The sequence below is a fragment of the Myxocyprinus asiaticus genome, chromosome 16, assembly GCF_019703515.2.
Source record: "Myxocyprinus asiaticus isolate MX2 ecotype Aquarium Trade chromosome 16, UBuf_Myxa_2, whole genome shotgun sequence".
Lineage (NCBI taxonomy): Eukaryota > Metazoa > Chordata > Actinopteri > Cypriniformes > Catostomidae > Myxocyprinus > Myxocyprinus asiaticus.
The window spans coordinates 41589396-41605609 of record NC_059359.1 but is presented as its reverse complement, the minus strand read 5'-3'; the positions used below and the strand labels follow the sequence as shown (position 1 = coordinate 41605609).

Below are 16214 nucleotides of genomic sequence, written 5' to 3'. Positions count from 1 at the left end.
AAGGCCACTTTATATAGGAAAAGGAAATTGAAAAAAGAAGTACAGAGCATATAAGCATGCATCAAAAACAATTAATAATAAAACACGATTCAAAATAACAATAAAAATAATAATAAAATAATAAAAAGACAAAATCATCAAGTAAAAGCTGTCCTAAAGAAATATGTTTTAAGATAAGCTTTAAATATACTAAAAGACTGTGCTTCTCTAATATTAGAAGGAGGTGAGTTCCACAGTTTTGGAGCATAAGAAGAAAATGCCCTATCACCCATAGTGTGTAGATGAGTGCATTCGTGCATTAACAAACAGTTAAATGACCAGAATTGGAGGAGCGGAGATCATGTTTTGGAGTGTAATGGGTTAAAATCTCAGCCAAATACTGAGGAGCCAAACTATGCAGAGCCTTGTATGTAAGCATGAGAATTTTAAAATCAACACAAAACCTGACAGGGAGCCAGTGCAAGGACTCCAAGATAGGAGTGATGTGATCAATTGTCTTTGAGCTAGTCAGGATACTAGCTGCCGAGTTTTGCACATTTTGCAATTTATTTAGTGTAGATTTAGAGACCCCAGTAAGGAGCGCATTGCAATAATCAATGTGAGAAAAAGCAAAAGTACTGATCAGCTTTTCAGCCACGGAGAAAGATAACATAGGGCACAGTCTTGAAATGTTTCTGAGATGAAAAAAGTATGTTTTAACAGTATTCTGCACATGTGGATCAAATGACAATCTCGCATCAAATATAACTCCTAGATTTTTTTACGTTTAAAAAAAAAATCCAAAGCAGAGCCATCCACGGTTAGAGTTAAAGAGCCAGCTTTACGAAGCTGGTGAGGAGAGCCATGAGCATAACTTCAGTCTTGTTACTGTTAAGACAAAGAAAATTTTGAATCATCCATATTTTTATCTCAGAAGTACAATGTAAAAAAAAAGTGACTGCCATATTATCACCTGGTTTAGCATGAATGTAAATCTGTGTGTCGTCTGTATAAAAATTATAATTAAGACCGAGTGATCTTAAGAACTGACCAAGAGGGAAAATGTAAATAAAATAAAGGGGCCCAAAATTGAACACTGAGGGACACCAAAGTGAACTGAACCAATTTCTGACCTACAGCCACCCAGGGAGACAAATTGCCTATGATCTGAGAGATAAGATCTAAACCAGTTTAAAGCAGTCGTTGAGACACCAAAGACAGTTTCAAGACAGGTGAGTAATAGAGTGTGATCAACAGTATCAAAAGCGGCACTGAAATCAAGAAGGATTAGAATAGAAAGAGAACCAGTGTCAGAAGCTATTAACCTTAACTAAAACTGTTTCTGTTCTGTGGAGTTTATGGAAGCCGTATTGAAAGGGCTCAAAAAGATTGTAAACAGTGAAGTGATTGTTTAATTGAGAGGCAACAACTTGCTCTAAGATTTTTGCAAGGAAATTCAAGTTAGAGATGGGACGAAAGTTGATAAAGTTGTCCAAGTCCATGTTAGTCTTTTTAGGTACTGGAGTTACAGCAGCAATTTTAAATGCTGCTGGCACAACACCAGTGCGCAAGCAGTCATTTATTATACTCAAGACTACAGGACACAAAGAGGCCAAACATGATTTAAATAATCTAGTCGGTAGAGGATCAACTATGCAAGTGGAAGCCTTCATACGTGATACCTCTTTACCTAGAGAAACAAGGTTAAGTAGAGAGAAATTTAAGAGAGGGGTGCCAGGAAAACAGGACAGACTGAGAGAAGAAACAGAAGAGACAGAAGGAGTAGTGAGAATGTTAGTGGTAAAGAAATCAAGAAATGTGTTACAAAGTTGAGTTGAAACAGGCAAGTTGGTGTAATATTTACATTTGAGCAATCTATTTATTGGATAAAAAAGTTGTCTGAGATTGTTTTGATTGTTAACAATTATCTGGGAAAAATAATGAGATCTGGCAGGTTAAATTGCTGCTTTATAACCACGCAAGTGGTCTCTCCAAGCCTGGTAATATACGTTCAATCCAGAAAGATGCCACCTTTGTTCCATTTTATGACAAGCTGCCTTCATTGAGCACAGATTGTCGGTATACCAGGGAGCAGGACGCAAAAAGGAAATAGTCTGTGATTTCAAAGGAACAAAAGAATCCAAGCTAGATATAAGTACAGTATTTAACAGAGAAATTATGTCATCAAGGGGATCTGATGGAGAAAAACAACTTAAGGAAGAAACGATAGAGTTAGTGAAATCTGGCAGATCAATGGATTTCCATTTGTGAAAATTTACAGTGTGAAAAGAGGAAGTATTTGTATGTGGTAATTCCATATTAAAAAAAGATGGCTAGATGGACAGAAAGACCTAAATCAACAGAGGAAAACTGAGACACAAAAGAACCATTAGCAATAACAAGGTCTAAGGTGTGATCTTTGTGATGTGTAGAGCAGTTAACAAACTGGATCAAATCAAAACACTCCAATAAAGACAGAAAGTCCTTTGTCATCACTGAATTTTTCGAGTGAATGTGGATGTTAAAGTCACCCAAAATAAGAATTCTCTTAAACTTGAGGCACAGCATAGACAACAGATTCAGACAAAAAGGCTTTATTAGACTTTGGGGGTCTGTAGATGGTAGCGATGATGGTAGTGTGAGGGGCAGAGACACTCAGAACGAGACAAGATGATCATTTCATCAGCGATTGCACTCAATCGCATATCATCACAAATGCTGATTGTAATCCATTGTGATTCTGTCACCAAGTGTTTTTCCTTAATAAAATGACCAATGAAATAAAAAAGCAGAAAGTAATTTCTTTATTCACTGAAAGCTGAATATGGACATACGCGTTCTACGGCAAGCCTAGAGGGGATAAATACACAATCACACACATTCACAAGGTAAAGTAACTCCATGAATGGCATCCTAAATCACTCTTTTATCATTGTTTATACTCTCATGGTACTTCTGTTGTTATTCCCGGAAAACTCCATGTGACAGAGAATCAGAGAGAGTGAGTCTGGGGTAGTCGTTATGTTTGTCACTCCTCCACCGTTTTGTATCAGCAAGTGTGACATATTGTACCTCTGACTGAAGAGCAAGATCTCACCAAACAGTCAGCTAGTGTGACACCCTTGGCCAAAATCGAGTGATGCTGGCTTAAAGTGGTGAAGAAAAACTTGTCTCACTTTTTTACTTTGTACATCTTTATCAGCTGAATGAGAGGATGACTCTGATTGGAGAGAGACTGGATCGTCTGTGCAGTCACCTGCAGGCCTCAGTAGGTCTACAGGGCTTGGCCCCACGAATTCAGGAGCAGCTGCAGGACAACAAGCACACACTGACTGAGCTCTCCAAACTGGATATGGACCTCAGCAGTGTAAGGACACAAGCTCAGGAGTTGCTGACCAACACACGGGCAGTTGGGGACAGTTCCATTGGCACAGGTACCCCAAACATTTAATGTATGACATACTGGCAGAAGCATGTGGTTCTTAATCTTATTTCACATCGTATCTTGTCTTAATGGAGGTGAACCATGTCATGTAGCATCTGCAAATGATTATTGTCAGATGCTCGCAGCTCTTTACCGATAGTTGTGAACCTGCAGCAAACCTTTTGCAACAATGGACAATTCGAACACTTCTATGGCAAACCTCTGGCAACAAAGAAGAGTTTTCCGCAAAGCTCATTTGCATGTTAAAATAATGAGTGGTACTGCTTGTTATGTTCCTCATTTGTAAGTCACTTTGGATAAAACCATCTGATATGTGACTAATTGTAAATGTATATTTGCCACATGGGTTTGCCTGAACTCTAGATAGTAGACATCTAATTAATAAGTGTACAGAAAGGCCCGGGTATACTCGGATCGGATCATGCCGATTGATCTTTTTCGCACCTCCTTCAAATCCAGCCATTCAGGAGCAGGTGTTCACTCTATCAAACCGCTGGAAGGAGGCTCAGAAACAAGCTCAGGAGAAGGAGAACTGGCTTCTCAATGTCATGGATCTGGCAGTCAGGTTCTGGAATGATGTGAATGACATTACAGCTGGACTGAATGATGCCCAGCAGGCCGTTCTGGATCTCAACTCCAATCGATCCGATTCTGAGACCATCCGACAGAGCCTAGAGACCATGCAGGTAGGGTAGAATTATAAAACTGTTTGTGATGATGACACTTGGTTGCTCTGGTTTGGTTAAACTCTCTTCCTCATGCCTTCCAACCTCTTGTCCTGCCTCCTCAGACACTCAGGGAGGACATTGACTCGCTGCAAGGTGACCTGGACATATTAGGAATTCTGGGAATGGAACTCATGTCAGCTTGTGGTGACACAGACAAACCGGAAGTCACCAAAAGTTTGGATGAAGTTTGTATTTGTAATTAAAGTACTAAACCCTAGAACCCCTAGAAATTCATTTTACACCATAGAGATTGTACACATATTTATCTCCGCAGCTCTACTGCACGTGGAACAATCTCAGTAAGATCTGGACAGAGTGCAACAGCAAGTTAAAGGAATGTTTACGAATGGCTCTCCAGTATCAGGACAACATGCAGGTAAGCTAGCCATGAGAAACAAGCCTCTCTTCCTTTCAGGTCAGTCATATTGAATGGTGCACATAGTGTAAAACACTTGGAAAATAAACTACATCAGTCAGGATAGTTTGGAAAGCACTTCTTCTTTCTTGTTTCCCCCAGTGTTTGAAGGCCTCAAAGTAAAGTTGTTGTATTCCTGTACTAATGCCTCCCTGTGGTTGTAGTGATGAGTCTCTGACAGAATGGGCAATTTTCTGCTAATTGGCAAAACATTTGGATGATCCTCTGAGAGAGACCAAAGCAAATTTTGAAAGGTTAAGAGTCGCTACAAAAAGTAGGTTCTTACTGAGAATTTTTGTCTTGTTTTCCAGTAAAAAAAAAATTCATTCTTAAAAGATCGATTTACATGAAAAGCAATATGGCATAAGATATTTTGTCTTGTTTTCAAAGAAATGTAAAAAAATGAAGTAACTTTTGTGCTTATAAAAAAAAAAAAAACTATTTGCAAGTGGGAACAGAAAAAATATTCAAAGGGAAAACAAGTTTTTTTTTTCCTTACCCCATTAGCAAATAGTTTATTCTTGTTTTAAGCAGAAACCCCACTTTTTTTTTTTTTTTTTTTTTTTTTTTTTTGCAATGGGATTATAGTCATAGTGTTTTAATGATTTTTTAAAAAAAAAAAATTAATGTTGTATTGTCTTTGTTAAGCAATGATGTTTAAAATGTATACAAAGACCGCATTGTGTATTTGGGTAAATGAAAATTTGACAAATAAGGATGTCTAAGGTGAAGTAAAGGATAGATATTTTAAAAATGCAAGTGCTTAGAAGTGTCATTTTTTTTATTCATGTGTGGCTTTGAAAAACCTCTTAAAGGAATAGTTCACCCAACAATGAACATTCTCTCATCATTTACTCACCCTCATGCCATCCCAGATGTGTATGACTTTCTTTCTTCTGCAGAACACAAATGAAGATTTTTAGAAGAATATCTCAGCTGTGTAGGTCTATACAATACAAGTGAATGGTGACCAATACTGTGAAGCACCAAAAAGCATATAAAGGCAGCATAAAAGTGATCAGTCAGACTCCAGTCATTTAATCCATGACTTCTGAAGCGATCCAATGGGTTTTAGGTGAGAACAGACCAAAATATAACTCCTTTTTTCCTGTAAATTTTGCCATTGCAGTCTCTAGGCACGATCATCATTTCAAGCTCGATAACACTTCCTAGTTCTTGACACATGTGCAGACTACTAGATAGAGCTAGGAAGTGTAATTGAGCTTGAAATCATGATTGCCAAGGAGACTTATAGTTTTTTAGATTTATAGTGAAAAATTAGTTATATTTAGGTCTTTTCGCACCCAAAACCAATTGGATCACTTCAGAAGATATGGAGTTAACCATTGCCGTCTTATGGACTACTTTTAAGCTGCCTTTATGTGTTTTTTGGAGCTTCAAAGTTTTAGTCACATTCCACTTGTATTGAATTGAACTACAGAGCTGAGATATTCTTCTAAAAATCTTTCTTTATATTCAACAGAAGAAAGAAAGTCATACACATCTAGGATGGCATGAGGGTGAGTAAATGATAAGAGAATTTTCATTTTTGGGTCAAGTATTTATTTAATTAGTTTAATGATAGAAATATTTACAAGGTAATTTTTTTAACAAATATTATATGTTATAAAAAGTGATTTTCCATTCATTAATATCATGAGTTTTCTTGGGGTTGTTCAATTGGACCTGGACTAACCTTTGCCTATTTGCCTATATCTTAACAAATCTGCTTCACTGTTTATTTATTTATTTAAAAAAAAAATACAATTAAAGATATTGATTAAAGAATATTTACTAAATTTTAGCCATTTAATGAGACTTTTTTCTCTGGACAGTAACACAATTTTTTTTCTTTTTTCTTTTTTTTTTTTTTTTTATCAAAGTGAATTCATTCAGAAGTTGGAAATATGTTCATAGAAGATGTATGTTCAAGTCATTGTCTGTATGAATTAGCTTTATTGTATTTTGAGCGACTTAATCCGGACCAAAAAATTAGCATAATGTCATTGACCCACTTGTAAATATTCAAATCTAGAGGCTAAGAGAACCTTACAAAGAGTAAAAAAAGGTTTTGAAATTTGACTTTGACATTTTCTTGAAGGGTCTCTTTGAGTGGCTTAAATCTGCAGAGTTGAAATCCACTGAAGAGTTTTCAGTGGGCTCTGACCTGGGATCAGTCAAAGAGCAGCTATATGACCTAAAGGTGAGACTTTACTGAACAAATAACTGGCCTTGAGAAACTGCAAGTTGTGTTACAAATAAATCTGAAGTTCTTCAGTGTTCAATCATCAAGACTAATGATGTCGTCACCTCTCATGTCAGGAATTTAAGCGGGAGCTCTACCAGAAGAAGATCGAGATCGAAAGTCTAAACCATCGCTTCGTGTGTCGTCTTTCTCCTGGCACTGAACGGCCTGGATCCATCTCTCCACTGTGTGACTTCCGTCAGCGATGGGACAACCTGGAGTCAGAGACTGTCAGCAGACAGGTAACATCTCACCTTGTTGAAATGACTTTTACATGTTTATTCACCTTTATTATCAAAACGGTACTTCAACGACACAATGTGTTTTTGAGCAGCACCAACTGGAGTGTGCACTGCTAGGACTGGGTCAGTTCCAGAACACTCTAGATGAGTTGCACACCTGGCTCTCCCACACGGCCGACCTACTGAAGGCCTCTCAGCCAATCAGCATAGACCTGCAGACCTGTGAGATAGAGCTAGCCAAACACAAGGTAAAAACTCTAAACTGCCTGTAGCATCTCACTCATGTTTTTTTATTTTTTTTAATTAGCATTGTGTAGCAAAGTTGTGCTCCCACTTTTGCCGTGATGAGAGCCTTCTATTCAGGCAGTGTCTGCAATAGAAATTCTACTGAATAGTATGTTTGTGCTGTATACTGGCTACTAGTGTTGGGTAGATTACTTCTAAAATGTTCTTGGTACTGATTACAAATTACACAACTAAAATTTTAATCAGCAATGTAATCTTTTAAATTATGCTTTTTAGGTTATCTAATCTGATTACTGTGTAATAAATACTAGGGGTGATGATTTAACACATTAATTCAGTGCGATTAATTATATAAACAATAACACATAAAAAAATGAATGCCATTAATCATGCCGTAATAAGGATTTTCCTACCATCTGAGCAATTCAAGCTTAAAGTACCACCTTTGTGTTTTTGCGAGTCCCGGTCAGCAGAGGGCAGTAAGCGCAATTGCAGCTGTACATGCAACATGCAGCTGTGCAGACAACAAACCACAATGACAGCAGACAGCACAAGATGACTGACATGTTCTTGCATTCAAAGACAGCTGGATGGAGTGCAACTCCGAATGCAGGAGTCTCGAGACTTGTTTTTCTAAGTTTCAAACTGCATTTGAAACTACTTTTTATGACGTGACTTCATCAGACTTCATTAGAAAAGTCCTAAATCTGCCTCAGACAGATTGTCGAATTCAATTGCAAATTGGATTGTTGTGGACTGTAGGACAATCATAGGCTTGTGTTCAATGATTGTTCAAACAATATATTGCCTTCTAAAGCCACTTTTTGAATTGCATCAGTGCTTTTACTAATCTTCCTCAATATTATAATATATTGAAATTATATTTATAGCTGTTAAAATATGATTATTTATACGTTTTTATTCATTATACTGTATATTGAATTTGTTTTATTTGGGGTGCTTTTGCAGCAAATATTGTTATATGCGATTAATTCAATAAAGCGGTATACCATTTAATTAATTTAATTAAAAATGTAATCGATTGAAAGCCCTAATAAGTACCAATGTACACTCCTTTCATTAAACATTAGTGAATGAGAATTTGGCAGTCCCTGTCGGTCCCAGCGACTCTTAAGAAGTATGTAAAGTGCGTTTTTGCGAAGTGCAGTTTTGGAAAGCACGTGAAAAAGAAAAGAACATCCGTAACCTTGTACGTAGAAAACACTCTTAATAGCTAAGACTGATCGTTATCAGGAAACGCAGCTCTGATTATGTAATCCAAATTACATGTAGTCCATTACTATCCAACACTGCTACTTACTAATACATTTTCATTATGTCAAACTAAATGCAGTACGCAATAATAAGTGTTTCAAACAGTAATTAGAATACAGTTACATTCAAAAAGTATTTTGATTACTGAAGAGATTACTTTGCATTTTATTGTAATTTGTTTCATTTAATATTTAGTCTGTTCATTTGGAAAACATTTATCCGTATAAATGATGTGACCTGAGGAATGTTTGAACAGCAGTGAAACACTTTCTTATAATGTGTTACATTCATACGAGCAGATAGAGGGTGCTTTTACACTGTTATGAGTGAAAAGGTGGATATGATGTCATTGAGGAAAATGATGTGATTGTGTACACTCTGTGGGGTTTTTAAGTAACTTTGGAGCAGCAGAACTAGTTAAAGTTGTGTAAATTGTCATGTGAACATTTAGCTTTATGCTAAGCTAAAATGCTATTCCTAGCGCTTTTACATGCACATGTTACCAGCCACAATTGTTTTGGGTTTTTTATCCACGTTTGGATGGACTATTTATAATCCAATTTAGTGTAAACATTTTGGATTTCTTGGCAGTCTGATCAAATAATAAACCAGGAAAGAGATGTGTAAAAATTGTATTCACACTGGAAATAGAAGGTTAAATTGAGCGCATTGCTTTGCGGGATACAGTATCCCATGCAGCGTGTTCTGTTGTATACTGCACGTTTGGTAAATGCATAAGGTCATCAAGGTATTCCATACATACAAAAAATTTTCATTCTCTGCACAATATACTGTACATGTTGCATACGACTTTCTTTCAGAAACAGTGAGTCATTCTGAACATATTCATAGTATTTGTTTGATCTTTTAGTGACATACATTACATTTGACCTTTACATTACATTTATGCATAACAGACACTTTAAGCGATCAACAGTTCATTCAAGCTATACATTGTGTCAGTTTGTGTGTTTCCTGGGAGTCAAACTCATGACTTTGGTATTTCTAATGCCCTGTTCTACCAGCTACAGGAACCCCTACTGGAGCTACAGTAACATGTTCTGATGATTGTTGTGTGCACTCAGGTTCTCCGTAATGATGTGATGTCCCATGTGCACACGGTGGACTCTCTGAACCAGGCCGGAAGAAGTCTGTTGGAGTCTGGGGCAGGAGACAGCTCACATGTCCTGCAGACTCGTCTGGAACAGCTGAATGAACGATGGGAATTTGTGCGCTGTGAGACAGAGCGCAGACAGCTGGAGCTGGAAAATAACCTTAGTCAGGTGACCACAAACACCAGCAACAATTAAACCAGATTAGAGAATTAATTCAAACAGAATGTCCTTAGACAGTCTCAGATGTACTGTTGATTCTTCAATTAGGGGACCTTTTCTGTCCCCTAGTGGTTTTGAAGGTGGTAAAAATGCTAATTCTGTAATCAAATAATCATTCTAGTGTTAAAGGATAGACTATAACTTCTTTAAACTTTGTATTGAGTCTCTTTAATTAATTTGTCTGAATTTTTAATAGTGTTGAAAAGTTACATTTGCCAGTATTCACTATTTTTGGGCTTGTCCCCTACCTAAACCTTTTAACTTTCCCCCTATATTAAAATTATAAAACATATACAAAAAAATCTGTGATATTCTACTTATTTTCCCTAACAACTTGAAAACAATACAAACTTTAATTTATTTGGTATTTATGTGTACATTTTGCAAAATTTCAAGTAGTCAGAAGTGCCCCTAAATGAAAATACAGCTCATGCAATAATTCAATCCGAAGGTTATTTTAAATTTAGCATTTATAATCGTCTTTCAGGTTCAAGATGTAACCATGGAGATCCAGGATCTCCTGCAGTGGCTGGAACACACAGACCTGAGGCTGTCGTCCATTAAGACGGTGTGGGGTATGCCAGACTCCGCCAACGAGAGACTGAATGCTCATCTGGTAATTATGATGTGTATGATTAACTTTATGGCATCTCAAACCTGTTAATTGTGTTTGCAGTGGTTGCATTGTTCTGATCTCAGTATATTAAGTGCTTTTATAAAACAAAATCTTTTCTGTCTTGTACCATAGGAGTTGTGTAATGAGATGGATTCTAAAATGTACGCCTATGCAAATGTACGAAACGCCATCCACAGGATGCTTGAGGGCAATGATGTGGCCCGGGGCTCCAGCACTGAGCACAGCTTATGCATACTGGAGCAGAAATGGAGCTCTGTCTATGCCCAAATGCAAGAGCGAAAGGTGAGGAGAGATAATATTTTGCACTCTGCATAGTTTTATAGAAACCTGTAGCCACCAATGTTTAACGTTACGTTTAATTTTGTGCAAAGTTCCAAACAATGAACGTGTTTCACAGCTGGGTGATTCTATTATCCTGTTATGCTGTTAATGGTACTACACTTACATACATCTGTTTTTCTTCCATAAATTTAAGGGTTTAATGATATGTTTAGATCATTACCCCCACATAATATACTTTGAAATATGTTAACACCAAAGACATCAGCCTACAAAAAATGATAATTTCTTAAAAAGACAACAACCATTTATCTAACTTGTTAGAGAGCATTTGAAAACATACAAATAAACATCTCCTAACATGTACTATTTTTCATGAAGTGTTTTAAAAACAGTGCAGACACCATACATTTTTATAATTTTTAAGATTTAACAAGTGTTATGAGAGCTGTCAGACCCACCAAGTGCTTTTCATGTTTCTCATCAGTTTGTAAAACCTCTTCAAATAGACCTTATTCACAGATGCGCCATCTTTTGGAATGAAAACAAGGCTGTGAGGGATAGGCGTACAGTCTCTTCAATGGGCTGTACTAAAGTTTAAAGTGTTTTTGGATCGTTCCACAGACAAAACATTGAAAAATTATCTTTCGAAGAACTTTCAGTTGACAGAAAACTACAGACAACATGAGTTGCGGAAAATCAGATGGGATATTGGAGCTTTTTACTGCTTTATACCATTCGTGCCATTGAAGAAATGGTAAGTCTATCCCTCACAGCCTTGTTGTCATTCCCATTAAAAAGATGGCGCTGCCGTGAATAAGGTTCAAAAGGAGTTTCTGAGTATTTTAAAAGAGACAGTGCCTATCGGATAATACCACAGTCATTAAATCTTCAGACAAAGTTTAAAAAGTATCGTATAATATAAAATTGTAAAGAATTTTGATTTGAAATCAAAGAGCTTTGGAGTTACACGGTAATAAAATGTTTGTGCATGGCCCATTTTCACTTTTCTGCCTGTATCTTCCAAAACTTAATGTCTAATTTTAACTAAACTTGGTAAACTTTGACATAGAATAATTTTGAGAACGCAGACCAAATTTTGCCCATTTCTTCCCATAAAAAATGTCATGACTCTGCAACAGTTTCATTAAGTGCATTATGGGATTGGAACTTGCTATGCATTTGCTTTAGTCTCACGTAGCCAGACCTATGACTGCGACATAGGTCTGGGGGCTATAGCTGCTTCAGTTGGCCAAGAACCACCCATTTAGACAGGGAAAGCCATCTAACTGACATGTGAAGCGACTAATCACAGTCGGTTTTGCCATTACAGGGTGTTTAGGGACAGGGTTATCAGAGATGTATCATACCATAATAAAAGACTGACATGGGGGAAAAATGTATTTATATAATGGAGTGCGAGTCTCCTCAAGCGATTGCACAGAAAACACACTGGAAAATAGCGGAAAATGTTTAGAGAATCAGAAAACACAGAAAACCTCATTATAGAGAATTTCAGAGACATAACTTAGTAAACAAAGCAGAAAATGCAGCTCTGCATTTTTTGGGGAAATTCTGAGATTATTTCGTCCTCAAAAGCGGTCATTCTATCAATACGGAAACTTGTGAACACAACTCTGCTTCCGGGCGCACTGATAAAAAGTCCTATGTCCATCTGCTTGCGGAAGTTCCATCGAACCCGCCAATCAGATATGTGCTGACTGATCGAGAAAACGTTTTCCAATTTTGTTTGCTATAAGCATCAGATGGTTAGCGCATTGACTGCGGGCGGTCCGTGGCCATGCTGTCTGAGGCTGAGACTACATCTTCTTTGACAAATCAACAATGATGGCCGCCAGCAGCCAATCAAATTATAGCAACAAACTTGCATTGTGAACAGTCAATCATAATGAAATTTGGCATAAACTTTCAGGTTGCAAAAAGTAGGCTGTATGCCAACTTTCGTGTAAATCAGCCACAAGGTGGCACTATAATAAACTAATTTAAATTTTTGGTAATCGTTAGATTGGCCATTTACGTTTTTAAGATTTATAAATAATCACACACACAAAAAAGTAATCAATAATTTGTATTTTTCAGTTATTTTGGCCACAAAAAAATTTGGTTACATTGTCAAAAATATATACATTTTTGATTTTATCTAGGCAAAGCTGACAGAGGGACTTGGTCTTGCAAAAGAGTTTAACAGGAATGTCCAAGACATTCTGACCAAAATGGCCAAGTGTGAGGAGACCATAAACACTTTACCTGCACCCAGCTTCATCCTGGACACTATTTCCTCACAGCTCCAGGAGCACAGGGTATGTGTATTTTTGCCTGTGTTTGTGTATGCATGTGGGCAAGGAAGTGTCTGATGTAGTCATCTTGTTTGTAGATGCTGGTGAGTGAGGTGCAGTCTTACAGCGAGAGGAAGACGAGTATGGAGAATGCTGCCACCTGTCTGTCTGAACTCAGCAGGAAGGAAGACTGTGATGTAGTGCAGAACCTGATCATGACCGTTCAGGACCGATTCAGAAAACTCCTGCAACATACCACAGAGAGAGGGAAAACACTGGAGGATGTCAAAAGACATTCCAAACAGGTATTCACTTCTCGTATGAACTACTGTAATAGGTCAACCCTAAGAATTACTTTAAACAGAGAATCACCTTTCCAGTCTACTCTCTTTGTTTTGGAAATAAGCCCTTGGTATTACAGAACAAATCTTTTTACATTTCATTACCTGGCAAATTCTGTTAACATACTTTAAAGGACCATATACTTCTCATGAGCTTTGTGTATTATCCCTCACAGTTCAGTGAATCTTGGCATCTACTGGTGGACTGGATGACAGAGGTAGAACAGACACTGGATACACACAAAGAGATCGCTGTGTCACAGGAAGAGATAAAAAAACAGCTCGTTGAGCAAAAGGTACTTTACAGCAGGCTCTGTACAGATGAAAGAAGATGAATTTGGTCAGATTTTCCCAATTTGGCCAATTTTTAAGGTGCACTCAGTCAGTTTTTGTATATGTTGTCTTGGACTTACACTGACACCTAGGGGCCTGGATGCAGAATCTTTCTAATGCAATCATTTTTAGTTACCGATGCCAGTTGTAGAAATTCACTGTTCACAGTCAGCCATGATTACTTTAATCAATGAGTGAAAATGTCAAATAACTGGACGGTTACTGAGATTAAGCGAGTAGTATTCGGCTGGTCATGTGATTCTAACATGGCAGCCCCCATGTGCGGACCCTCTTCATGTAGAATAAAACAGCTTTTTTACAAGATTACCTATGTGACTAGAGTCTTCATCTCATGTGAGTGCTCATGATTTTATACTTATGTTTCAAAATTACTAATCAAAATTTCTATTCATTTCTTGAGGAGTAAAACTTTTTTAATGAGGAAAAAATTACTAGGAATAGTTTTCCCAAAAATGAAAACACTGTCATTATTTAGCCTGCTCATCCCAATGCCACTTTCTTTCTTCTTTTGGACTCAAAAAGTGAATTTTTAAAAAGACTGCAGTGGGTTTAATTGCCATATCATGCAAGTGAATAGTGACTCTGGTCTGTAAAGCTAAAAAAGGACCAAAAAAACAATATAAATCCAAAATAAAAGTAATCGATACAGCTCCTGCACTATATTCCAAGTCTCCTGAAGACATTTGATCACTTTATCCAGTGAAATGTATAAAACTTAAATGAAATTAAATAATTAATATACTATAAATAAAAAATGTCAGCTACATTCATTTTTGCTTGAACCATTCCCATATTTCGATTACATTGATATTGGTATATATTTTTATCTTCATATTTATTTATGTTTTAAATAGTCATTAAAGTTAAATGTTTAAAACTGATACATTTGGGTTGTTTTTCTGGGTTGCTCTGGTGCCCCATAATTGATTAAATAAAACAACTCAAAGAAATATAAGTTTAAAAAATGTGTCAATAGAAGTAAATCATATTAAAATGTATCCTACATAGGAAACACATTTTACTTTTAATACAAACAAATTGTGATAGATAATTTATGCAAATATTAGAATTAGATTTATTGGCCAAGTAAGATGGCTTGGTAAGTAGTACACAAGCATAGGACACAATAGCAGTACAATACAAAACAATATACAACAGTACACATACAGGGTTCATAATAGTGCCAGCCGAAAGTGCAATTTAAATTATAATAGGCTGTAATAGCATGCACAGCAGTAATACCAGAATAAATAAATGTGGCAGATGGAGACAAGTGGTAATACATTAAGAGTAGTAGTTGAAACAGAAGGTGTACATAGTCTTTTGTCTCTCTGTATAATTGTATTTGTTCAATGTTGATGCAATGGAGGAGTATTAATGAGGGCCACTGCCATGAATTTGTATATTTTCAGGAGTTCCAGAAGCTTCTCCGTTCAAAGAGGCCCATGTATGAGGCCTGTCTGAAGAGTGGCCGTTCATTGCTTGAGAAAGCTCAGAGTCCTGAGGACACACAACACCTAGAGAGCATGGTGTCTGAGCTCAGAGACTCATGGGACACCATCAGTGGCAAATCCAGTGAGAGGTCAGTCTCATTTGTTCTGCATTAGAGTTCCTTATTGTTTTACATTTGAAGACTTGTGAGCTCTAAACTGCTTTTTCCCCCAAGGCAGCATAAGCTGGAAGAGGCCCTGTTGTTTTCAGGCAGGTTCGCTGATGCTCTACAGGCTCTGAATGATTGGCTGTACAGAGCAGAGCCACAGCTTGCTGATGATGTGCCTGTCTGTGGTGAAAAAGACCTGGTCAACAATCTCATTGACAAGCACAAGGTACCTCTCAGCATATATTAGCCTACTTCATACATTTTAGGTCCAAGCTACACCCAATATTAGGTGATGTTTCCAACTCACTGACAGTTAGCTGTATGAGTGCTTCTCAAGTGGGTCTGTTCTGATAGTGTCAGTGATAGCAGGGAAAAATGATGCTAAATGCAAATAATTAAATAAAACTAACCATATAATCATGCAGAGCTATGATGGAAAAGCATATATGATTATCAGCTATTAAAAGGGAGGAGAAAATGCTTTCCATATCTTTTGTTGTTGAAAAGGCTATGAGTCCAATCAAAAGGTGTATTCCAGTCGGTCAATAGTGTCCTGCAAAGTGGACTTCACAGGGTATTCCACCATTGTAAAGGGATAGTTCACCCAAAAATGAAAATTCTGTCATCATTTTCTCACTTTCATGCCATCCCAGATGTGTATGACTTTCTTTCTTCTGCTGAACACAAACAGAGATTTTTAGAAGAATATCTCAGCTCTGTAGGTCCATTCAATGTAAGTGAATAGTGGCCAGAGCTTTGAAGGTCCAAAAAACACATAGGGTGTACTCACACTAGGC

At 37.1% G+C, this 16214-nt stretch overlaps 1 protein-coding gene across 1 annotated transcript in view; it reads left to right on the top strand.

Moving 5' to 3' along the window:
- Positions 1-3193: 3193 nt before the first annotated feature.
- LOC127453802 (microtubule-actin cross-linking factor 1, isoforms 6/7-like) overlaps positions 3194-16214 on the top strand; it is a 47062-nt gene continuing 34041 nt past the window's right edge. The window contains exons 1-15 of the mRNA XM_051720496.1: positions 3194-3413; positions 3884-4110; positions 4215-4337; positions 4427-4528; positions 6669-6770; positions 6890-7054; positions 7147-7302; positions 9661-9858; positions 10397-10525; positions 10658-10828; positions 12991-13146; positions 13221-13427; positions 13640-13759; positions 15230-15399; positions 15484-15643. Of these exons, the coding sequence (XP_051576456.1) occupies positions 3194-3413; positions 3884-4110; positions 4215-4337; positions 4427-4528; positions 6669-6770; positions 6890-7054; positions 7147-7302; positions 9661-9858; positions 10397-10525; positions 10658-10828; positions 12991-13146; positions 13221-13427; positions 13640-13759; positions 15230-15399; positions 15484-15643 (2406 nt within the window). The remainder of the gene's footprint in view (positions 3414-3883; positions 4111-4214; positions 4338-4426; positions 4529-6668; positions 6771-6889; positions 7055-7146; positions 7303-9660; positions 9859-10396; positions 10526-10657; positions 10829-12990; positions 13147-13220; positions 13428-13639; positions 13760-15229; positions 15400-15483; positions 15644-16214) is intronic.